The sequence below is a fragment of the Procambarus clarkii genome, chromosome 24 (assembly GCF_040958095.1).
Source record: "Procambarus clarkii isolate CNS0578487 chromosome 24, FALCON_Pclarkii_2.0, whole genome shotgun sequence".
NCBI lineage: Eukaryota > Metazoa > Arthropoda > Malacostraca > Decapoda > Cambaridae > Procambarus > Procambarus clarkii.
The window spans coordinates 1005597-1031661 of NC_091173.1; the positions used below are offsets into that span (position 1 = coordinate 1005597).

Sequence of the window (26065 nt, forward strand, 5' to 3'; positions counted from 1 at the left end):
CACCAGCAGGGTAGTGGTGGGGCTGGACAACACCAGCAGGGTATGGTGGGGCTGGACAACACCAGCAGGGTATGGTGGGGCTGGACAACACCAGCAGGGTATGGTGGGGCTGGACAACACCAGCAGGGTATGGTGGGGCTGGACAACACCAGCAGGGAGTGGTGGGGCTGGACAACACCAGCTAGGGAGTGGTATGGTGGGCTGGACAACACCAGCAGGGAGTGGTGGGGCTGGACAACACCAGCAGGGAGTGGTGGGGCTGGACAACACCAGCAGGGTAGTGGTGGGGCTGGACAACACCAGCAGGGTATGGTGGGGCTGGACAACACCAGCAGGGTATGGTGGGGCTGGACAACACCAGCAGGGTATGGTGGGGCTGGACAACACCAGCAGGGTAGTGGTGGGGCTGGACAACACCAGCTGGGTATGGTGGGGCTGGACAACACCAGCAGGGAGTGGTGGGGCTGGACAACACCAGCAGGGTATGGTGGGGCTGGACAACACCAGCAGGGAGTGGTGGGGCTGGACAACACCAGCAGGGAGTGGTGGGGCTGGACAACACCAGCTGGGTATGGTGGGGCTGGACAACACCAGCAGGGTATGGTGGGGCTGGACAACACCAGCAGGGTATGGTGGTGCTGGACAACACCAGCTGGGTATGGTGGGGCTGGACAACACCAGCTGGGTATGGTGGTGCTGGACAACACCAGCAGGGTATGGTGGGGCTGGACAACACCAGCAGGGTATGGTGGGGCTGGACAACACCAGCTGGGTATGGTGGGGCTGGACAACACCAGCTGGGTATGGTGGGGCTGGACAACACCAGCAGGGTATGGTGGGGCTGGACAACACCAGCAGGGTATGGTGGGGCTGGACAACACCAGCTGGGTATGGTGGGGCTGGACAACACCAGCTGGGTATTGGTGGGGCTGGACAACACCAGCTGGGTATGGTGGGGCTGGACAACACCAGCTGGGTATTGGTGGGGCTGGACAACACCAGCTGGGTATGGTGGGGCTGGACAACACCAGCAGGGTATGGTGGGGCTGGACAACACCAGCAGGGTATGGTGGGGCTGGACAACACCAGCTGGGTATGGTGGGGCTGGACAACACCAGCTGGGTATGGTGGGGCTGGACAACACCAGCAGGGTATGGTGGGGCTGGACAACACCAGCTGGGTATGGTGGGGCTGGACAACACCAGCAGGGTATGGTGGGGCTGGACAACACCAGCAGGGTATGGTGGGGCTGGACAACACCAGCAGGGTATGGTGGGGCTGGACATAAACAACAACAAAGCACCAAGGGTTGAGTGTTGGGCAACACTTGCCAGTATTATGATGGGACTCACCGCCTGGCGCCTGTGCTCGGGGCTGTGTCTGCCCTTCCCCCCATCCTTCTCATCATGCCTAATGTTGTCATCACCTGCGTCACCCCGCAGGTACCAGTCCACTGCGGGCTCACCACATCACGTCCTGCCATGGAGCAGTTTACACGGAGAGATACATTGGTTTCATGATAGATACATAGATGATACAAAGGTTTTAAGACACATGAATGACACATTTTCAGTGATGGAGATATGGAACACATTAGTGTGATTGGTCCCTCACTCAACTTCTCTGGGACTGGTGGAGAGAATCATCACTGTGCTCTGATTGGTCAGTGTATGACACACCTTCTCATGGATTGGCGGAGAGATGCCCCACTGCGCTATTATTGGTTGTCAGGTGCCACACCTCGTTTGGGGATTGGCTGGAGATGGAATGAAGTGTTGTGATTGGCTCTGATGTAATACACCTTTCCTCTTGTTGAAGGATATTTTGCATTCTTGTGGGGAGAGATAACTGAACCTTGTGGTGATTGCCAGAAAGATAGCAGGCCTCAGGTGAACGCCAGAAAGATAGCAGGCCTCAAGTGAACGTCAGAAAGATAGCAGGCCTCAAGTGAACGCCAGAGAGGCTGCAGGCCTAAGGTGAACGCCAGAGAGGCTGCAGACCTAAGGTGAACGCCAGAAAGATAGCAGGCCTCAGGTGAACGCCAGAGAGGCTGCAGGCCTAAGGTGAACGCCAGAGAGGCTGCAGGCCTAAGGTGAACGCCAGAAAGATAGCAGGCCTCAGGTGAACGCCAGAGAGGCTGCAGGCCTAAGGTGAACGCCAGAAAGATAGCAGGCCTCAGGTGAACGCCAGAGAGGCTGCAGGCCTAAGGTGAACGCCAGAGAGGCTGCTGGCCTCAGGTGAACGCCACACGCCCTCCACGGTAACCCATGAACGTAGAACAGGATCGCCAGTGTGATTGACGCACACAAAACTGGTTCTCCGTGTGACTGGAAGCCGGACGGCAATTATCCACACGAAACAAGTCCACAAAAAGCCAGTTGGCAGTAAACGGACACGCCATTGTTCGCTGTGACCAGACACATTGTTTGTTTACACAATATGCTAATGACGCCCCACCGAGCCCCGAGCCCCGAGCCTCCTGGTGTTGGTGCTTGTGTTGGGATAATACATGCAGCGTCCTGGAGCTGTGCATCACGTTGGCAGAGTCATTAAGGCAGCTGCAGCATCCTTGTCCACCACTCTGGTCAACCCTGGCTCCTCCTGCACTATCCTGGTCACCCTGGCTCCTCCTGCACCATCCTGGTCAACCACGGCTCCTCCTGCACCATCCTGGTCAACACTGGCTCCTCCTGCACCATCCTGGTCAACCCTGGCTCCTCCTGCATCATCCTGGTCAACCCTGGCTCCTCCTGCACCATCCTGGTCAACCCTGGCTCCTCCTGCACCATCCTGGTCAACCCTGGCTCCTGCACCATCCTGGTGGTCAACCATGGCTCCTCTTGCACCATCCTGGTCAACCCTGGCTCCTCCTGCACCATCCTGGTCAACCCTGGCTCCTCCTGCACCATCCTGGTCAACCCTGGCTCCTCCTGCACCATCCTGGTCAACCCTGGCTCCTCCTGCACCATCCTGGTCAACCCTGGCTCCTCCTGCACCATCCTGGTCATCCCTGGCTCCTCCTGCACCATCCTGGTCACCCCTGGCTCCTTCTGCACCATCCTGGTCAACCATGGCTCTTCATGCACCATCCAGGTCAACCCTGGCTCCTCCAGCACCATCCTGGTCAACCATGGCTCCTCCTGCACCATCCTGATCAACCCTGGCTCCTCCTGCACCATCCTGGTCAACCATGGCTCCTCCTGCACCATCCTGATCAACCCTGGCTCCTCCTGCACCATCCTGGTCAACCATGGCTCCTCCTGCACCATCCTGGTCAACCCTGGCTCCTCCTGCACCATCCTGGTCAACCGTGGCTCCTCCTGCACCATCCTGATCAACCCTGGCTCCTCCTGCACCATCCTGGTCAACCATGGCTCCTCCTGCACCATCCTGGTCAACCCTGGCTCCTCCTGCACCATCCTGGTCAACCATGGCTCCTCCTGCACCATCCTGATCAACCCTGGCTCCTCCTGCACCATCCTGGTCAACCCTGGCTCCTCCTGCACCATCCTGGTCAACCCTGGCTCCTCCTGCACCATCCTGGTCAACCCTGGCTCCTCCTGCACCATCCTGGTCAACCATGGCTCGTCCTGCTCCATCCTGGTCAACCCTGGCTCCTCCTGCACCATCCTGGTCAACCATGGCTCCTCCTGCACCATCCTGATCAACCCTGGCTCCTCCTGCACCATCCTGGTCAACCCTGGCTCCTCCTGCACCATCCTGGTCAACCCTGGCTCCTCCTGCACCATCCTGGTCAACCCTGGCTCCTCCTGCACCATCCTGGACAACCCTGCTCCTCCTGCACCATCCTGGTCAACCCTGGCTCCTCCTGCACCATCCTGGTCAACCCTGGCTCCTCCTGCACCATCCTGGTCAACCATGGCTCCTCCTGCACCATCCTGATCAACCCTGGCTCCTCCTGCACCATCCTGGTCAACCATGGCTCCTCCTGCACCATCCTGGTCAGCCCTGGCTCCTCCTGCACCATCCTGGTCAAACCTGGCTCCTCCTGCACCATCCTGGTCAACCCTGGCTCCTCCTGCACCATCCTGGTCAACCCTGGCTCCTCCTGCACCATCCTGGTCAACCCTGGCTCCTCCTGCACCATCCTGGACAACCCTGGCTCCTCCTGCACCATCCTGGACAACCCTGGCTCCTCCTGCACCATCCTGGACAACCCTGGCTCCTCCTGCACCATCCTGGTCAACCCTGGCTCCTCCTGCACCATCCTGGACAACCCTGGCTCCTCCTGCACCATCCTGGTCAACCATGGCTCCTCCTGCACCATCCTGATCAACCCTGGCTCCTCCTGCACCATCCTGGTCAACCCTGGCTCCTCCTGCACCATCCTGGACAACCCTAGCTCCTCCTGCACCATCCTGGTCAACCCTGGCTCCTCCTGCACCATCCTGGTCAACCCTGGCTCCTCCTGCACCATCCTGGTCAACCCTGGCTCCTCCTGCACCATCCTGGTCAACCATGGCTCCTCCTGCACCATCCTGATCAACCCTGGCTCCTCCTGCACCATCCTGGTCAACCATGGCTCCTCCTGCACCATCCTGGTCAGCCCTGGCTCCTCCTGCACCATCCTGGTCAACCCTGGCTCCTCCTGCACCATCCTGGTCAACCCTGGCTCCTCCTGCACCATCCTGATCAACCCTGGCTCCTCCTGCACCATCCTGGTCAACCCTGGCTCCTCCTGCACCATCCTGGACAACCCTGGCTCCTCCTGCACCATCCTGGTCAACCCTGGCTCCTCCTGCACCATCCTGGTCAACCCTGGCTCCTCCTGCACCATCCTGGTCAACCCTGGCTCCTCCTGCACCATCCTGGTCAACCCTGGCTCCTCCTGCACCATCCTGGACAACCCTGGCTCCTCCTGCACCATCTTGGTCAACCCTGGCTCCTCCTGCACCATCCTGGACAACCCTGGCTCCTCCTGCACCATCCTGGACAACCCTGGCTCCTCCTGCACCATCCTGGTCAACCCTGGCTCCTCCTGCACCATCCTGGACAACCCTGGCTCCTCCTGCACCATCCTGGTCAACCCTGGCTCCTCCTGCACCATCCTGGACAACCCTGGCTCCTCCTGCACCATCCTGGACAACCCTGGCTCCTCCTGCACCATCCTGGTCAACCCTGGCTCCTCCTGCACCATCCTGGTCAACCCTGGCTCCTCCTGCACCATCCTGGTCAACCATGGCTCCTCCTGCACCATCCTGGTCATCCCTGGCTCCTCCTGCACCATCCTGGTCAACCCTGGCTCCTCCTGCACCATCCTGGTCAACCCTGGCTCCTCCTGCACCATCCTGGTCAACCATGGCTCCTCCTGCACCATCCTGGTCATCCCTGGCTCCTCCTGCACCATCCTGGTCAACCCTGGCTCCTCCTGCACCATCTTAGTGGTCAACCCTGGCTCCTCCTGCACCATCCTGGTGGTCATCCCTGGCTCCTCCTGCACCATCCTGGTCAACCCTGGCTCCTCCTGCACCATCTTAGTGGTCAACCCTGGCTCCTCCTGCACCATCCTGGTGGTCATCCCTGGCTCCTCCTGCACCATCCTGGTGGTCATCCCTGGCTCCTCCTGCACCATCCTGGTGGTCAACCCTGGCTCCTCCTGCACCATCCTGGTGGTCAACCCTGGCTCCTCCTGCACCATCCTGGTGGTCAACGCTGGCTCCTCCTGCACCATCCTGGTCAACCCTGGCTCCTCCTGCACCATCCTGGTGGTCAACCCTGGGTCCTCCTGCACCATCCTGGTCAACCCTGGCTCCTCCTGCACCATCCTGGTGGTCAACCCTGGCTCCTCCTGCACCATCCTGGTGGTCAACCCTGGCTCCTCCTGCACCATCCTGGTCAACCATGGCTCCTCCTGCACCATCCTGGTCATCCCTGGCTCCTCCTGCACCATCCTGGTCAACCCTGGCTCCTCCTGCACCATCATAGTGGTCAACCCTGGCTCCTCCTGCACCATCCTGGTGGTCATCCCTGGCTCCTCCTGCACCATCCTGGTGGTCAACCCTGGCTCCTCCTGCACCATCCTGGTGGTCAACCCTGGCTCCTCCTGCACCATCCTGGTGGTCAACCCTGGCTCCTCCTGCACCATCCTGGTCAACCCTGGCTCCTCCTGCACCATCCTGGTGGTCAACCCTGGCTCCTCCTGCACCATCCTGGTCAACCCTGGCTCCTCCTGCACCATCCTGGTGGTCAACCCTGGCTCCTCCTGCACCATCCTGGTGGTCAACCCTGGCTCCTCCTGCACCATCCTGGTGGTCAACCCTGGCTCCTCCTGCACCATCCTGGTGGTCATCCCTGGCTCCTCCTGCACCATCCTGGTCAACCCTGGCTCCTCCTGCACCATCCTGGTGGTCAACCCTGGCTCCTCCTGCACCATCCTGGTGGTCATCCCTGGCTCCTCCTGCACCATCCTGGTCAACCCTGGCTCCTCCTGCACCATCCTGGTGGTCAACCCTGGCTCCTCCTGCACCATCCTGGTGGTCAACCCTGGCTCCTCCTGCACCATGCTGGTGGTCATCCCTGGCTCCTCCTGCACCATCCTGGTCAACCCTGGCTCCTCCTGCACCATCCTGGTCAACCCTGGCTCCTCCTGCACCATCCTGGTGGTCAACCCTGGCTCCTCCTGCACCATCCTGGTGGTCAACCCTGGCTCCTCCTGCACCATCCTGGTGGTCAACCCTGGCTCCTCCTGCACCATCCTGGTGGTCAACCCTGGCTCCTCCTGCACCATCCTGGTCAACCCTGGCTCCTCCTGCACCATCCTGGTCAACCCTGGCTCCTCCTGCACCATCCTGGTCAACCATGGTATGCTCAACGTTCACCGGAGGACAACCATTGGAGTTTCTGAACTATCTGTAGCTCTTGGACCACCTGTAGCTCTTAGACCACCTGTAGCTCTTAGACCACCTGTAGCTCTTGAACCACCTGTAGCTCTTGGCCATCTGTAGCTCTTGGGCCACCTGTAGCTCTTGGTCCATCTGTAGTTCTTGAGCCATCTGTAGCTCTTGGCCACCTGTAGCTCTTGGACCACCTGTAGCTCTTGGGCCACCTGTAGCTCTTAGACCACCTGTAGCTTTTAGATCACCTGTAGGTCTTGAACCACCTGTAGCTCTTGGCCATCTGTAGCTCTTGGGCCACCTGTAGCTCTTGGACCACCTGTAGCTCTTGGGCCACCTGTAGCTCTTGGACCATCTGTAGCTCTTGGACCACCTGTAGCTCTTGGATCATCTGTAGCTCTTGGACCACCTGTAGCTCTTAAACCATCTGTAGCACTTGGCCCATCCGTAGCTCTTGGACCACCTGTAGTTCATTGGATCACCTGTAGTTCTTGGACCACCTGAAGCTCTTGGACCACCTGTAGTTCTTGGACCACCTGTAGTTCTTGGACCACCTGTAGTTCTTGGACCACCTGTAGTTCTTGGACCACCTGTAGTTCTTGGACCACCTGTAGCTCTTGGACCACCTGTAGTTCTTGGACCACCTGTAGCTCTTGGACCACCTGTAGTTCTTGGACCACCTGTAGTTCTTGGACCACCTGTAGCTCTTGGACCACCTGTAGCTCTTGGACCACCTGTAGCTCTTGAACCACCTGTAGCTCTTGAACTACCTGTGGCTCTTGGGCCATCTGTAGGTCTTGGACCGTCTGTATCTCTTTGACCACCTGTAGCTCTTGGACCACGTGTAGCTCTTGAACCACCTGTAGCTCTTGAACTACCTGTGGCTCTTGGGCCTTCTGTAGGTCTTGGACCGTCTGTATCTCTTTGACCACCTGTAGCTCTTGGATCATCTGTAGCTCTTGAACCATCTGTAGCTCTTGGACCATCTGTAGCTCTTGGACCACCTGTAGCTCTTGGATAATTTGTAGCTCCTGGACGATCTGTAGCTCTTGGACCACCTGTAACTTTTGAACTATTTGTAGGTCTTGGACCATCTGTAGCTCTTGAACCACTTAAAAGTTCTTAGACCACTTTGTAGCTCTTGGACCACCTGTAGCTCTTGGACCTTCTGTAGCTCTTGGACCACCTGTAGCTCTAGGACCATTTGTAGCTTTTGGATCATTTGTAGCTCCTGGACCATATGTAGCTCTTGGACTACCTGTAGCTCTTGGACCAGATGTAGCTCTTGGCCAACTTGTAGCTCTTGGACCACCTGTAGCTCTTGGACCACCTGTAGCTCTTGGACCACTTGTAGCTCTTGGACCACCTGTAGCTCTTGGACCACCTGTAGCTCTTGGACCACCTGTAGCTCTTGGACCTCCTGTAGCTCTTGGACCATCTGTAGGTCCTGGACCATCTGTAGGTCTTGGACCATCTGTAGCTCTTGTACCATCTGTAGCTCTTGGACCACCTGTAGCTCTTGCACCACCTGTAGCTCTTGGACCACCTGTAGCTCTTGGACCACCTGTAGCTCTTAGACCATCTGCAGCTCTGTGACCGTCTGTAGCTCTGTGACCGTCTGTAGCTCTTGGACCACCTGTAGCTCTGTGACCGTCTGTAGCTCTTGGACCACCTGTAGCTCTTGGACCACCTGTAGCTCTTGAACCACCTGTAGCTCTTGGACCACCTGTAGCTCTTGGACCACCTGTAGCTCTTAGACCACCTGTAGCTCTTGGACCACCTGTAGCTCTTGGACCACCTGTAGCTCTTGGACCACCTTTAGCTCTTGGACCACCTGTAGCTCTTGGACCACCTGTAGCTCTTGGACCACCTGTAGCTCTTGGACCACCTGTAGCTCTTGGCCCACCTGTAGCTCTTGGCCCACCTGTTGCTCTTGGACCCTCTGGAACTCTTGGACCACCTGTAGCTCTTAGACCATCTATAGTTCTGTGACCGTCTGTAGCTCTGTGACCGTCTGTAGCTCTTGGACCACCTGTAGCTCTTGGACCACCTGTAGCTCTTGAACCACCTGTAGCTCTTGGACCACCTGTAGCTCTTGGACCACCTGTAGCTCTTAGACCACCTGTAGCTCTTGGACCACCTGTAGCTCTTGGACCACCTGTAGCTCTTGGACCTTCTGTAGCTCTAGGACCATCTGTAGCTTTTGGATCATTTGTAGCTCCTGGACCATATGTAGCTTTTGGACCACCTGTAGCTTTTGGACCATCTGTAGCTCTTGGACCATCTGGAGCTCTTGGACCATCTGTAGCTCTTGGACCACCTGTAGCTCTTGGACCATCTGAATTTCCTGGACCATCTGGAGCTCTTGGACAATCTGTAGCTCTTGGACCACCTGTAGCTCTTGGACAATCTGTAGCTCTAGGACCATCTGTAGCTTTTGGATCATTTGTAGCTCCTGGACCATATGTAGCTTTTGGACCATCTGGAGCTCTTTGACCACCTCTAGCTCTTGGTCCATCTGTAGCTCTTGGACCACCTGTAGCTCTTGGACCACCTGTAGCTCTTGGGCCACCTGTAGCTCTTGGATCATCTGTTGCTCTTGAACCATCTGTAGCTCTTGGACTATCTGTAGCTCTTGAACCATCTGTGGCTCTTGAACCATCTGTAGCTCTTAGCCCACCTGTAGCTCTTGGACCATTTGTAGCTCCTGGATCACCTGTAGCTCTTGGACCATCTGTAGCTCTTGGACCACCTGTAGCTCTTGAAACATCTGTCGCTCTTGGACTATTTGTAGCTCTTGGACCACCTGTAGCTCTTGGACCATCTGTAGCTCCTAGGCCACCTGTAGCTCTTAGACCACCTGTAGCTCTTGGACCACCTGTAGCTCTTGGACCACCTGTAGCTCTTGGACCACCTGTAGCTCTTGGACCACTTGTAGCTCTGTGACCACCTGTAGCTCATGGACCACCTGTAGCTCTTGGACCACCTGTAGCTCTTGGCCCAGTTGTAGCTCTTGGACCACCTGTAGCTCTTGGACCACCTGTAGCTCTTGGACCACCTGTAGCTCTTGGACCACCTATTGCTCTTGGACCACCTGTAGCTTTTGGACCACCTGTAGCTCTTGGATCACCTGTAGCTCTTAGACCACCTGTAGCTCTTGGACCACCTGTAGCTCTTGGACCATCTGTAGCTCTTGGACCACCTGTAGCTCTTGGACCACCTGTAGCTCTTAGACCATCTGTAGCTCTGGGACCGTCTGTAGCTCTTGGACCACCTGTAGCTCTTGGACCATGTGTAGCTCTTGGACCACCTATAGCTCTTGAACCACCTGCAGCTCTTGGCCCACCTGTAGCTCTTGGACCACCTGTAGCTATTGGACCACCTGGAGCTCTAGGCCCACTTGTAGCTCTTGGACCACCTGTATCTCTTGGACCACTTGCAGCTCTTGGACCACCTGTAGCTCTTGGACTACCTGTAGCTCTTGGACCAGATGTAGCTCTTAGCCAACTTGTAGCTCTTGGACCACCTGTAGCTCTTGGACCACCTGTAGCTCTTGGACCACTTGTAGCTCTTGGACCACCTGTAGCTCTTGGACCACTTGTAGCTCTTGGACCACCTGTAGCTCTTGGACTACCTGTAGCTCTTGGACCAGATGTAGCTCTTGGCCAACTTGTAGCTCTTGGACCACCTGTAGCTCTTGGACCACCTGTAGCTCTTGGACCACTTGTAGCTCTTGGACCACCTGTAGCTCTTGGACCACCTGTAGCTCTTGGACCACCTGTAGCTCTTGGACCTCCTGTAGCTCTTGGACCATCTGTAGGTCCTGGACCATCTGTAGGTCTTGGACCATCTGTAGCTCTTGGACCACCTGTAGCTCTTGGACCACCTGTAGCTCTTGGACCACCTATAGCTCTTGGACCACCTGTAGCTTTTGGACCACCTGTAGCTCTTGGATCACCTGTAGCTCTTAGACCACCTGTAGCTCTTGGACCACCTGTAGCTCTTGGACCATCTGTAGCTCTTGGACCACCTGTAGCTCTTGGACCACCTGTAGCTCTTAGACCATCTGTAGCTCTGGGACCGTCTGTAGCTCTTGGACCACCTGTAGCTCTTGGACCATGTGTAGCTCTTGGACCACCTATAGCTCTTGGACCACCTGCAGCTCTTGGCCCACCTGTAGCTCTTGGACCACCTGTAGCTATTGGACCACCTGGAGCTCTAGGCCCACTTGTAGCTCTTGGACCACCTGTATCTCTTGGACCACTTGCAGCTCTTGGACCACCTGTAGCTCTTGGACTACCTGTAGCTCTTGGACCAGATGTAGCTCTTAGCCAACTTGTAGCTCTTGGACCACCTGTAGCTCTTGGACCTCCTGTAGCTCTTGGACCACTTGTAGCTCTTGGACCACCTGTAGCTCTTGGACCACTTGTAGCTCTTGGACCACCTGTAGCTCTTGGACTACCTGTAGCTCTTGGACCAGATGTAGCTCTTGGCCAACTTGTAGCTCTTGGACCACCTGTAGCTCTTGGACCACCTGTAGCTCTTGGACCACTTGTAGCTCTTGGACCACCTGTAGCTCTTGGACCACCTGTAGCTCTTGGACCACCTGTAGCTCTTGGACCTCCTGTAGCTCTTGGACCATCTGTAGGTCCTGGACCTATCTGTAGGTCTTGGACCATCTGTAGCTCTTGGACCACCTGTAGCTCTTGGACCACCTGTAGCTCTTGGACCACCTATAGCTCTTGGACCACCTGTAGCTTTTGGACCACCTGTAGCTCTTGGATCACCTGTAGCTCTTAGACCACCTGTAGCTCTTGGACCACCTGTAGCTCTTGGACCATCTGTAGCTCTTGGACCACCTGTAGCTCTTGGACCACCTGTAGCTCTTAGACCATCTGTAGCTCTGGGACCGTCTGTAGCTCTTGGACCACCTGTAGCTCTTGGACCATGTGTAGCTCTTGGACCACCTATAGCTCTTGGACCACCTGCAGCTCTTGGCCCACCTGTAGCTCTTGGACCACCTGTAGCTATTGGACCACCTGGAGCTCTAGGCCCACTTGTAGCTCTTGGACCACCTGTATCTCTTGGACCACTTGCAGCTCTTGAACCACCTGTAGCTCTTGGACTACCTGTAGCTCTTGGACCAGATGTAGCTCTTAGCCAACTTGTAGCTCTTGGACCACCTGTAGCTCTTGGACCACCTGTAGCTCTTGGACCACTTGTAGCTCTTGGACCACCTGTAGCTCTTGGACCACTTGTAGCTCTTGGACCACCTGTAGCTCTTGGACTACCTGTAGCTCTTGGACCAGATGTAGCTCTTGGCCAACTTGTAGCTCTTGGACCACCTGTAGCTCTTGGACCACCTGTAGCTCTTGGACCACTTGTAGCTCTTGGACCACCTGTAGCTCTTGGACCACCTGTAGCTCTTGGACCACCTGTAGCTCTTGGACCTCCTGTAGCTCTTGGACCATCTGTAGGTCCTGGACCATCTGTAGGTCTTGGACCATCTGTAGCTCTTGTGCCATCTGTAGCTCTTGGACCACCTGTAGCTCTTGGACCACCTGTAGCTCTTGGACCACCTGTAGCTCTTGGACCACCTGTAGCTCTTAGACCATCTGTAGCTCTGTGACCGTCTGTAGCTCTTGGACCACCTGTAGCTCTTGGACCACCTGTAGCTCTTGGACCACCTGTAGCTCTTAGACCACCTGTAGCTCTTGAACCACCTGTAGCTCTTGGACCACCTGTAGCTCTTGGACCACCTGTAGCTCTTAGACCACCTGTAGCTCTTGGACCACCTGTAGCTCTTGTACCACCTGTAGCTCTTGGACCATCTTTAGCTCTTAGACCACCTGTAGCTCTTGGACCACCTGGAACTCTTGGCCCACTTGTAGCTCTTGGACCACCTGTAGCTCTTGGACCACCTGTAGCTCTTGGACCACCTGTAGCTCTTGCACCGTCTTTAGCTCTTGGACCACTTGTAGCTCTTGGACCACCTGTAGCTCTTGGACCACTTGTAGCTCTTGGACCACCTGTAGCTCTTGGACTACTTGTAGCTCTTGGACCACCTGGAGCTCTTGGACCACTTGTTGCTCCTGGACCACCTGTAGCTCTTGGACCACCTGGAACTCTTGGCCCACTTGTAGCTCTTGGACCACCTGTAGCTCTTGGACCACCTGTAGCTCATGGACCACCTGTAGCTCTTGGACCACCTGTAGCTCTTGGACCACCTGTAGCGCTTGGACCACCTGTAGCTCTTGGACCACCTGTATCTCTTGGACCACCTGTAGCTCTTGGACAACCAGGAGCTCTTGGACCACTTGTTGCTCTTGGACCACCTGTAGCTGTTGGACCGTCTTTAGCTCTTGGACCACTTGTAGCTCTTGGACCACCGGTAGCTCTTGGGCCACTTGTAGCTCTTGGACCACCTGTAGCTCTTGGACTACTTGTAGCTCTTGGACCACCTGGAGCTCTTGGACCAACTGCAGCTCTTGGACCACCTGTAGCTCTTGGACTACTTGTAGCTCTTGGACCACCTGGAGCTCTTGGACCAACTGCAGCTCTTGGACCACCTGTAGCTCTTGGACTACCTGTAGCTCTTGGACCAGATGTAGCTCTTGGCCAACTTGTAGCTCTTGGACCACCTGTAGCTCCTGGACCACCTGTAGCTCTTGGACCACTTGTAGCTCTTGGACCACCTGTAGCTCTTGGACCACCTGTAGCTCTTGGACCACCTGTAGCTCTTGGACCTCCTGTAGCTCTTGGACCATCTGTAGGTCCTGGACCATCTGTAGGTCTTGGACCATCTGTAGCTCTTGTGCCATCTGTAGCTCTTGGACCACCTGTAGCTCTTGGACCACCTGTAGCTCTTGGACCACCTGTAGCTCTTGGACCACCTGTAGCTCTTAGACCATCTGTAGCTCTGTGACCGTCTGTAGCTCTTGGACCACCTGTAGCTCTTGGACCACCTGTAGCTCTTGGACCACCTGTAGCTCTTAGACCACCTGTAGCTCTTGAACCACCTGTAGCTCTTGGACCACCTGTAGCTCTTGGACCACCTGTAGCTCTTAGACCACCTGTAGCTCTTGGACCACCTGTAGCTCTTGTACCACCTGTAGCTCTTGGACCATCTTTAGCTCTTAGACCACCTGTAGCTCTTGGACCACCTGGAACTCTTGGCCCACTTGTAGCTCTTGGACCACCTGTAGCTCTTGGACCACCTGTAGCTCTTGGACCACCTGTAGCTCTTGCACCGTCTTTAGCTCTTGGACCACTTGTAGCTCTTGGACCACCTGTAGCTCTTGGACCACTTGTAGCTCTTGGACCACCTGTAGCTCTTGGACTACTTGTAGCTCTTGGACCACCTGGAGCTCTTGGACCACTTGTTGCTCCTGGACCACCTGTAGCTCTTGGACCACCTGGAACTCTTGGCCCACTTGTAGCTCTTGGACCACCTGTAGCTCTTGGACCACCTGTAGCTCATGGACCACCTGTAGCTCTTGGACCACCTGTAGCTCTTGGACCACCTGTAGCGCTTGGACCACCTGTAGCTCTTGGACCACCTGTATCTCTTGGACCACCTGTAGCTCTTGGACAACCAGGAGCTCTTGGACCACTTGTTGCTCTTGGACCACCTGTAGCTGTTGGACCGTCTTTAGCTCTTGGACCACTTGTAGCTCTTGGACCACCGGTAGCTCTTGGGCCACTTGTAGCTCTTGGACCACCTGTAGCTCTTGGACTACTTGTAGCTCTTGGACCACCTGGAGCTCTTGGACCAACTGCAGCTCTTGGACCACCTGTAGCTCTTGGCCCACTTGTAGCTCTTGGACCACCTGTAGCTCTTGGAACACCTGTAGCTCTTGGACCACCTGTAGCTCTTGGACCACCTGTAGCTCTTAATTGGACCATCTGGAACTCTTGGCCCACTTGTAGCTCTTGGTTCACAAGTAGCTCTTGGACCACCTGTAGCTCTTGAACCACCTGTAACTCTTGGACCACCTGTAGCTCTTGGACCACCTGGAGCTCTTGGACCACCTGTAGCTCTTGGACCACCTGTAGCTCTTGGCCCACTTGTAGCTCTTGGACCACTTGTAGCTCTTGGACCACCTGTAGCTCTTGGACCACCTGTAGCTCTTGGACCACCTGTAGCTCTTGGACCACCTGTAGCTCTTGGCCCACCTGTAGCTCTTGGCCCACCTGTTGCTCTTGGACCATCTGGAACTCTTGGACCACCTGTAGCTCTTAGACCATCTGTAGTTCTGTGACCGTCTGTAGCTCTGTGACCGTCTGTAGCTCTTGGACCACCTGTAGCTCTTGGACCACCTGTAGCTCTTGAACCACCTGTAGCTCTTGGACCACCTGTAGCTCTTGGACCACCTGTAGCTCTTAGACAACCTGTAGCTCTTGGACCACCTGTAGCTCTTGGACCACCTGTAGCTCTTGGACCACCTGTAGCTCTTAGACCACCTGTAGCTCTTGGACCATCTGTAGGTCTTGAACCATCTGTAGGTCTTGGACCATCTGTAGCTCTTGGACCGTCTGTAGCTCTTGGACCACCCGTAGCTCTTGGACCACCTGGAACTCTTGGCCTACTTGTAGCTCTTGGACCACATGTAGCTCCTGGACCATCTGTAGGTCTTGAACCATCTGTAGGTCTTGGACCATCTGTAGCTCTTGGACCGTCTGTAGCTCTTGGACCACCCGTAGCTCTTGGACCACCTGGAACTCTTGGCCCACTTGTAGCTATTGGACCACATGTAGCTCTTGGACCACCTGTAGCTCTTGGACCACCTGTAGCTCTTGCACCGTCTTTGGCTCTTGGACCACTTGTAGCTCTTGGACCACCTGTAGTTCTTGGACCACTTGTAGCTCTTGGACCACCTGTAGATCTTGGACTACTTGTAGCTCTTGGACCACCTGGAGTTCTTGGACCCCTTGTTGCTCCTGGACCACCTGAAGCTCTTGGACCACCTGTAGCTCTTGGTCCACCTGTAGCTCTTGCACCGTCTTTAGCTCTTGGACCACTTGTAGCTCTTGGACCACCTGTAGCTCTTGGACCACTTGTAGCTCTTGAACCACCTGTAGCTCTTGGGCTACTTGTAGCTCTTGGACCACCTGGAGCTCTTGGGCCACTTGTTGCTCCTGGACCACCTGTAGCTCTTGGACCACCTGGAACTCTTGGCCCACTTGTAGCTCTTGGACCACCTGTAGCTCTTACACCACCTGTAGCTCTTGGACCACCTGTAGCTCTTGGCCCACTTGTAGCTCTTGGACCACCTGTAGCGCTTGGACCACCTGTAGCTCTTGGACAACCTGTAGCTCTTGGACCACCTGTAGCTCTTGGACCACCTGTAGCTCTTGGACCACCTGTAGCTCTTGGACCACCTGTAGCGCTTGCACCACCTGTAGCTCTTGGACCACCTGTAGCTCTTGGACCACCTGTAGCTCTTGGACAACCAGGAGCTCTTGGACCACTTGTTGCTCTTGGACCACCTGTAGCTGTTGGACCGTCTTTAGCTCTTGGACCACTTGTAGCTCTTGGACCACCGGTAGCTCTTGGGCCACTTGTAGCTCTTGGACCACCTGTAGCTCTTGGACTACTTGTAGCTCTTGGACCACCTGGAGCTCTTGGACCACTTGTTGCTCTTGGACCACCTGAAGCTCTTTGACCACCTGGAACTCTTGGACCACTTGTTGCTCTTGGACCACCTGAAGCTCTTTGACCACCTGGAACTCTTGGACCAACTGCAGCTCTTGGACCACCTGTAGCTCTTGGCCCACTTGTAGCTCTTGGACCACCTGTAGCTCTTGGACCACCTGTAGCTCTTGGACCACCTGTAGCTCTTGGACCACCTGTAGCTCTTGGACCATCTGGAACTCTTGGCCCACTTGTAGCTCTTGGACCACAAGTAGCTCTTGGACCACCTGTAGCTCTTGAACCACCTGTAACTCTTGGACCACCTGTAGCTCTTGGACCACCTGGAGCTCTTGGACCACCTGTAGCTCTTGGACCACCTGTAGCTCTTGGCCAACTTGTAGCTCTTGGACCACTTGTAGCTCTTGGACCACCTGTAGCTCTTGGACCACCTGTTGCTCTTGGACCATCTGGAACTCTTGGACCACCTGTAGCTCTTAGACCATCTGTAGTTCTGTGACCGTCTGTAGCTCTGTGACCGTCTGTAGCTCTTGGACCACCTGTAGCTCTTGGACCACCTGTAGCTCTTGAACAACCTGTAGCTCTTGGACCACCTGTAGCTCTTGGACCACCTGTAGCTCTTAGACAACCTGTAGCTCTTGGACCACCTGTAGCTCTTGGACCACCTGTAGCTCTTGGACCACCTGTAGCTCTTAGACCACCTGTAGCTCTTGGACCATCTCTAGGTCTTGAACCATCTGTAGGTCTTGGACCATCTGTAGCTCTTGGACCGTCTGTAGCTCTTGGACCACCCGTAGCTCTTGGACCACCTGGAACTCTTGGCCCACTTGTAGCTCTTGGACCACATGTAGCTCTTGGACCACCTGTAGCTCTTGGACCACCTGTAGCTCTTGCACCGTCTTTGGCTCTTGGACCACTTGTAGCATTTGGACCACCTGTAGTTCTTGGACCACTTGTAGCTCTTGGACCACCTGTATATCTTGGACTACTTGTAGCTCTTGGACCACCTGGAGCTCTTGGACCCCTTGTTGCTCCTGGACCACCTGAAGCTCTTGGACCACCTGTAGCTCTTGGTCCACCTGTAGCTCTTGCACCGTCTTTAGCTCTTGGACCACTTGTAGCTCTTGGACCACCTGTAGCTCTTGGACCACTTGTAGCTCTTGAACCACCTGTAGCTCTTGGACTACTTGTAGCTCTTGGACCACCTGGAGCTCTTGGACCACTTGTTGCTCCTGGACCACCTGTAGCTCTTGGACCATCTGGAACTCTTGGCCCACTTGTAGCTCTTGGACCACAAGTAGCTCTTGGACCACAAGTAGCTCTTGGACCACCTGTAGCTCTTGGACCACCTGTAGCTCTTGGCCCACTTGTAGCTCCTGGACCACTTGTAGCTCTTGGACCACCTGTAGCTCTTGGACCACCTGTAGCTCTTGGACTACCTGTAGCTCTTGGACCACCTGTAGCTCTTGGCCGACCTGTAGCTCTTGGCCCACTTGTTGCTCTTGGACCATCTGGAACTCTTGGACCACCTGTAGCTCTTGGACCACCTGTAGCTCTTGGACCATCTGGAACTCTTGGCCCACTTGTAGCTCTTGGACCACAAGTAGCTCTTGGACCACCTGTAGCTCTTGGACCACTTGTAGCTCATGGACCACCTGTAGCTCTTGGACCATCTGGAACTCTTGGACCACCTGTAGCTCATGGACCACCTGTAGCTTTTGGACCATCTGGAACTCTTGGCCCACATGTAGCTCTTGGACCACAAGTAGCTCTTGGACCACCTGTAGCTCTTGGACCACCTGTAGCTCTTGGACCACCTGTAGCTCTTGGCCCACTTGTAGCTCTTGGACCACTTGTAGCTCTTGGACCATCTGTAGCTCTTGGACCACCTGTAGCTCTTGGACCACCTGTAGCTCTTGGACCACCTGTAGCTCTTGGCCCACCTGTAGCTCTTGGCTCACCTGTTGCTCTTGGCTCACTTGTAGCTCTTAGACCACCTGTAGCTCTTAGACCACCTGTAGCTCTTGGACCACCTGTAGCTCTTAGACCACCTGTAGCTCTTGGACCACCTGTAGCTCATCAACAACATCATCAACATAATACATCAAGAGTGTGACACATCAAGAGTGTGACACATCAAGAGTGTGACACATCAAGAGTGTGACACATCAAGAGTGTGACACATCAAGAGTGTGACACATCAAGAGTGTGACACATCAAGAGTGTGACACATCAAGAGTGTGACACATCAACAGTGCGACACATCAACAGTGTGACACATCAACAGTGTGACACATCAACAGTGTGACACATCAACAGTGCGACACATCAACAGTGTGACACATCAAGAGTGTGACACATCAAGAGTGTGACACATCAAGAGTGTGACACATCAACAGTGCGACACATCAACAGTGTGACACATCAACAGTGTGACACATCAACAGTGCGACACATCAACAGTGTGACACATCAACAGTGTGACACATCAACAGTGTGACACATCAACAGTGTGACACATCAACAGTGCGACACATCATCAGTGTGACACATCAACAGTGTGACACATCAAGAGTGCGACACATCAACAGTGTGACACATCAAGAGTGCGACACATCAACAGTGTGACACATCAACAGTGTGACACATCAACAGTGCGACACATCAACAGTGTGACACATGAAGAGTGCGACACATCAACAGTGCGACACATCAACAGTGTGACACATCAAGAGTGCGACACATCAACAGTGCGACACATCAAGAGTGCGACACATCAACAGTGCGACACATCAACAGTGTGACACATCAAGAGTGCGACACATCAACAGTGCGGACACATCAACAGTGTGACACATCAACAGTGCTGACAATCAACAGTGTGACACATCAACAGGTGCTGACACATCAACAGTGTGACACATCAAGGACAAATCAACAGTGTGGACACATCGACGAGTGGTGACACATCAACAGTGTGACACAGTCAACAGTGTGAACACTCAACAGATGGGACCCATCAACAGTGCGCACATCAAGAATGCGACACATCAAGTGCGACACATCAACAGTGTGACCACATCAAGCAGTGCGACACATCAAACAGTGTGACCCATCAAGAGTGCGACACATCAGACAGTGCGGACACATCCAACAGTGTGACACATCCAGAGTGCGACACATCAACAGTGCTGACACATCAACAGTGTGACACATCAACAGTGCGGACACATCAAACAGTGCTGACACATCAACAGTGCGACACATCAACAGTGTGACACATCAAGAGTGCGACACATCAACAGTGTGACACATCAACAGTGTGACACATCAACAGTGTGACACATCAACAGTGTGACACATCAACAGTGTGACACATCAACAGTGTGACACATCAAGAGTGCGACACATCATCAGTGCGACACATCAACAGTGTGACACATCAACAGGGCGACACATCAACAGTGTGACACATCAAGAGTGCGACACATCAACAGTGCGACACATCAACAGTGTGACACATCAACAGTGCGACACATCAACAGTGCGACACATCAACAGTGTGACACATCAACAGTGCGACACATCAACAGTGCGACACATCAACAGTGCGACACATCAACAGTGCGACACATCAACAGTGCGACACATCAACAGTGTGACACATCAAGAGTGCGACACATCAAGAGTGCGACACATCAACAGTGCGACACATCAACAGTGCGACACATCAAGAGTGCGACACATCAACAGTGCGACACATCAACAGTGTGACACATCAACAGTGCGACACATCAAGAGTGCGACACATCAAGAGTGCGACACATCAACAGTGCGACACATCAACAGTGCGACACATCAAGAGTGCGACACATCAACAGTGTGACACATCAAGAGTGCGACACATCAAGAGTGCGACACATCAACAGTGCGACACATCAACAGTGCGACACATCAAGAGTGCGACACATCAAGAGTGCGACACATCAACAGTGTGACACATCAAGAGTGCGACACATCAACAGTGCGACACATCAACAGTGCGACACATCAACAGTGCGACACATCAACAGTGCGACACATCAACAGTGCGACACATCAACAGTGCGACACATCAAGAGTGCGACACATCAACAGTGTGACACATCAAGAGTGCGACACATCAAGAGTGCGACACATCAAGAGTGCGACACATCAACAGTGCGACACATCAACAGTGCGACACATCAACAGTGCGACACATCAACAGTGCGACACATCAAGAGTGCGACACATCAACAGTGTGACACATCAAGAGTGCGACACATCAACAGTGTGACACATCAACAGTGTGACACATCAACAGTGTGACACATCAACAGTGTGACACATCAACAGTGTGACACATCAACAGTGTGACACATCAACAGTGTGACACATCAAGAGTGCGACACATCATCAGTGCGACACATCAACAGTGTGACACATCAACAGGGCGACACATCAACAGTGTGACACATCAAGAGTGCGACACATCAAGAGTGCGACACATCAACAGTGCGACACATCAACAGTGCGACACATCAACAGTGCGACACATCAACAGTGCGACACATCAACAGTGCGACACATCAACAGTGCGACACATCAACAGTGTGACACATCAAGAGTGCGACACATCAAGAGTGCGACACATCAACAGTGCGACACATCAACAGTGCGACACATCAAGAGTGCGACACATCAACAGTGCGACACATCAAGAGTGCGACACATCAAGAGTGCGACACATCAACAGTGTGACACATCAAGAGTGCGACACATCAACAGTGTGACACATCAACAGTGTGACACATCAACAGTGTGACACATCAACAGTGTGACACATCAACAGTGTGACACATCAACAGTGTGACACATCAACAGTGTGACACATCAAGAGTGCGACACATCATCAGTGCGACACATCAACAGTGTGACACATCAACAGGGCGACACATCAACAGTGTGACACATCAAGAGTGCGACACATCAACAGTGCGACACATCAACAGTGTGACACATCAACAGTGCGACACATCAACAGTGCGACACATCAACAGTGTGACACATCAACAGTGCGACACATCAACAGTGCGACACATCAACAGTGCGACACATCAACAGTGCGACACATCAACAGTGCGACACATCAACAGTGTGACACATCAAGAGTGCGACACATCAAGAGTGCGACACATCAACAGTGCGACACATCAACAGTGCGACACATCAACAGTGCGACACATCAACAGTGCGACACATCAACAGTGTGACACATCAACAGTGCGACACATCAAGAGTGCGACACATCAACAGTGCGACACATCAACAGTGCGACACATCAACAGTGCGACACATCAAGAGTGCGACACATCAACAGTGTGACACATCAAGAGTGCGACACATCAAGAGTGCGACACATCAACAGTGCGACACATCAACAGTGCGACACATCAACAGTGCGACACATCAAGAGTGCGACACATCAACAGTGTGACACATCAAGAGTGCGACACATCAAGAGTGCGACACATCAACAGTGCGACACATCAACAGTGCGACACATCAACAGTGCGACACATCAACAGTGCGACACATCAACAGTGCGACACATCAACAGTGCGACACATCAACAGTGTGACACATCAAGAGTGCGACACATCAAGAGTGCGACACATCAACAGTGCGACACATCAACAGTGCGACACATCAACAGTGCGACACATCAACAGTGCGACACATCAACAGTGCGACACATCAACAGTGCGACACATCAACAGTGTGACACATCAAGAGTGCGACACATCAACAGTGCGACACATCAACAGTGCGACACATCAACAGTGCGACACATCAACAGTGTGACACATCAAGAGTGCGACACATCAACAGTGCGACACATCAACAGTGCGACACATCAACAGTGCGACACATCAAGAGTGCGACACATCATCAGTGTGACACATCAAGAGTGCGACACATCAACAGTGCGACACATCAACAGTGTGACACATCAAGAGTGCGACACACAAGGTGGTGGAGGGCGGGGGTGGACACTCTGGGGCGGAGTGAGGGTGTTATAGTGTGTGGTGGTGAAGTGTGCACGAGGAGTCACATCAGGTGTGGTCGTAGCAGGTGCTGCCAGACCCGTTGTTTATATGGTGACTGGTAAGGGACCCGGCGGTGTCCGGGGGTCTCTCTCTATCTGTCTGGCGCCCTACCTCTCTCTCTCTCTATTTATCTATTTATCTATCTTAATTACTCAGTCTTTCTGTCTCTTTCTCTCTCTTTTTAAAAATGTAATATTGCTAAAAGATGAAACTACATGCAGAAAGAGCAGAGCTCAACCCGCGCAAGCACAACTAGGTGAATACACACACACACACACGAACAAGTACGGTGGTGGGACGCGAACAAGGGGACACAGGTGGAGACTGAGTACCCACATGAGCCACAGAGACGCTAGAAGGAACTTTTTCAGTGTCAGAGTAGTTAACAAATGGAATGCATTAGGCAGTGATGTGGTGGAGGCTGACTCCATACACAGTTTGAAGTGTAGATATGATAGAGCCCAGTAGGCTCAGGAATCTGTACATCAGTTGATTGACAGTTGAGAGGCGGGACCAAAGAGCCAGAGTTCAACCCCCGCAAGCACAACTAGGTGAGTACACAAACAGGGCCTGTGGCTGAGGGGACAGCGCTTGCGACTCATAATCCTATTGTCCTGGTTCGATCCCCGGTGATGGCGGAAACAAATGGGCATAGTTTGTTTTACCCTGATTCTCCTGTTACCTAGCAGTAAATAGGTACCTGGGAGTTAGACAGCTGTCATGGACTACTTCCTGTGTGTTTGTGTGTGTGTGTGTGAGTGTGTGTGAGAGTGTTTGAGTGTGTGTGTGTGTGTGTGTGTGTGTGTGTGTGTGTGTGTGTGTGTGTGTGTGTGTGTGTGTGTGTGTGTGTGTGTGTGTGTGTGTGTGTGTGTGTGTGTGTGTGTGTGTGTGTGTGTGTGTGTGTGTGTGTGTGTGTGTGTGTGTGTGTGTGTGTGTGTTTACTAGTTGTGTTTTTACGGGGGTTGAGCTTTGCTCTTTCGGCCCGCCTCTCAACTGTCAATCAACTGTTTACTAACTACTTTTTTTTTGTTTTTTCCACACTATACACACACACACACACACCAGGAAGCAGCCCGTGACAGCTGACTAACTCCCAGGTACCTATTTACTGCTAGGTAACAGGGGCATTCAGGGTGAAAGAAACTTTGCCCATTTGTTTCTACCTCGTGCGGGAATCGAACCCGCGCCACAGAATTACGAATCCTGCGAGCTATCCACCAGGCTACGAGGCCCCTAATGTGTGTGTGTGTGAGTGTGTGTGTGTGTGTGTGAGTGTGTGTGTGTGTGTGTGTGCGTGCGTGTGTGTGTGTGTGTGTGCGTGTGCCAGACAGGAGGGCCAGCAAGCAGGTGCAACACACAGGCAGCGTGGGAGGACGGAGGGGGGGGGGGCTGTCAAGCAAGCAATTGCACTTTATGTCCGGAGGTTACAACAGTCATGCATCGGTCACGTGGCTTGTATCGTGGGCCTCAACCACTGCTAGCTCTCTCCACCTCCCTTCCCTTCCCTTCCCTTCCCTCCCTTCCCTTCCCTTCCCTCCCTTCCCTCCCTCCCTTCCCTTCCCTTCCCTTCCCTTCCCTTCCCTTCCCTTCCCTTCCCTTCCCTTCCCTCCCTTCCCTTCCCTTCCCTCCCTTCCCTCCCTCCCTTCCCTTCCCTCCCTTCCCTTCCCTCCCTTCCCTTCCCTCCCTTCCCTTCCCTCCCTTCCCTCCCTCCCTTCCCTTCCATCCCTTCTCTTCCCTCCCTTCTCTTCCCTCCCTTCCCTTCCCTTCCCTCCCTTCCCTTCCTTCCCTTCCCTTCCCTCCCTTCCCTTCCCTCCCTCCCTTCCCTTCCCTCCCTTCCCTTCCCTCCCTCCCTTCCCTTCCCTTCCTTCCCTTCCCTTCCCTTCCCTTCCCTTCCCTCCCTTCCCTTCCCTTCCCTCCCTCCCTTCCCTTCCCTTCCCTTCCCTCCCTTCCCTTCCCTTCCCTTCCCTTCCCTTCCCTTCCCTTCCCTTCCCTTCCCTTCCCATCCCTTCCCTTCTCTTCCCTCCCTTCTCTTCCCTCCCTTCCCTTCCCTTCCCTTCCCTCCCTTCCCTTACCTTCCCTTCCCTTCCCTTCCCTTCCCTTCCCTCCCTTCCCTTCCCTCCCTTCCCTCCCTCCCTTCCCTTCCCTCCCTTCTCTTCCCTCCCTTCTCTTCCCTCCCTTCCCTTCCCTTCCCTTCCCTTTCCTTCCCTTCCCTTCCCTTCCCTTCCCTTCCCTCCCTTCCCTTCCCTTCCCTTCCTTCCCTTCCCTTCCCTCCCTTCTCTTCCCTCCCTTCTCTTCCCTCCCTTCCCTTCCCTTCCCTTCCCTCCCTTCCCTTCCCTTCCTTCCCTTCCCTTCCCTCCCTTCCCTTCCTCCCTCCCTTCCCTTCCCTTCCTTCCCTTCCCTCCCTTCCCTTCCCTTCCCTTCCCTTCCCTTCCCTTCCCTTCCTTTCCCTCCCTTCCCTTCCCTTCCCTTCCCTCCCTCCCTTCCCTTCCCTTCCCTTCCCTTCCCTCCCTTCCCTTCCCTTCCCTTCCTTTCCCTCCCTTCCCTTCCCTTTCCTTCCCTTCCCTTCCCTTCCCTTCCCTTTCCTTCCCTTCCCTTCCCTTCCCTTCCCTTCCTTTCCCTCCCTTCCCTTCCCTTCCCTTCCCTTCCCTTCCCTTCCCTTCCCTTTCCTTCCCTTCCCTTCCCTTCCCTTCCCTTCCCTTCCCTTCCCTTCCCTTCCCTCCCTTCCGTCCCATCCCTTTCCTCCCTTCCCTTCCCTTCCCTTCCCTTCGCTCCCTTCCTTTCCCTTCCCTTCTTTCCCTTCCCTTCCTTCCCTCCCTTCCCTTCCCTCCCTTCCCTCCCTTCCCTTCCCTCTCTTCCCTTCCCTCCCTTCCCTTCCCTCCCTTCCCTCCCTTCCCTTCACTCCCTTCCCTTCCCTCTCTTCCCTTCCCTTTCCTCCCTTCCCTTTCTTCCCTTCCCTTCCATCCCTCTCTTCCCTTCCCTTCCCTTCCCTGCCCTTCCCTTCCCTTTCCTCCCTTCCCTTCCCTACCTTCCCTTTCCTCCCTTCCCTTTCCTCCCTTCCCTTCCCTCCCTTCCCTTCCCTCCCTGCCCTTCCCTTCCCTTCCCTTCCCTCCCTTCACTTCCCTCCCTTCCCTTTCTTCCCTGCCCTTCCCTTCCTTCCCTTCCCTTCCCTCCCTTCCCTTCCCTTCCCTGCCCTTCCCTTCCCTTCCCTTCCCTTCCCTTCCCTTCCCTTCCCTTCCCTTCCCTTCCCTTCCCTTCCCTTCCCTTCCCTTCCCTCCCTTCCCTCCCTTCCCTCCCTTCCCTTTCCTCCCTGCCCTTCCCTTCCCTCCCTTCCCTTTCCTACCTTCCCTTCCCTTCCCTTCCCTTCCCTCCCTTCCCTTCCCTCCATTCCCTTCCCTTTCCTCCCTGCCCTTCCCTCCCTTCCCTTTCCT

At 54.6% G+C, this 26065-nt stretch overlaps 1 protein-coding gene across 1 annotated transcript in view; it reads left to right on the plus strand.

The window, feature by feature from the left end:
- LOC138368156 (collagen alpha-1(I) chain-like) overlaps positions 1 to 12483 on the plus strand; it is a 57208-nt gene extending 44725 nt beyond the window's left edge. Inside the window, exons 2-5 of the mRNA XM_069330456.1 lie at positions 1574 to 1662; positions 7993 to 8316; positions 9919 to 11517; positions 11612 to 12483. Of these exons, the coding sequence (XP_069186557.1) occupies positions 1574 to 1662; positions 7993 to 8316; positions 9919 to 11517; positions 11612 to 12483 (2884 nt within the window). The remainder of the gene's footprint in view (positions 1 to 1573; positions 1663 to 7992; positions 8317 to 9918; positions 11518 to 11611) is intronic.
- The last annotated feature ends 13582 nt before the right edge of the window (positions 12484 to 26065 follow it).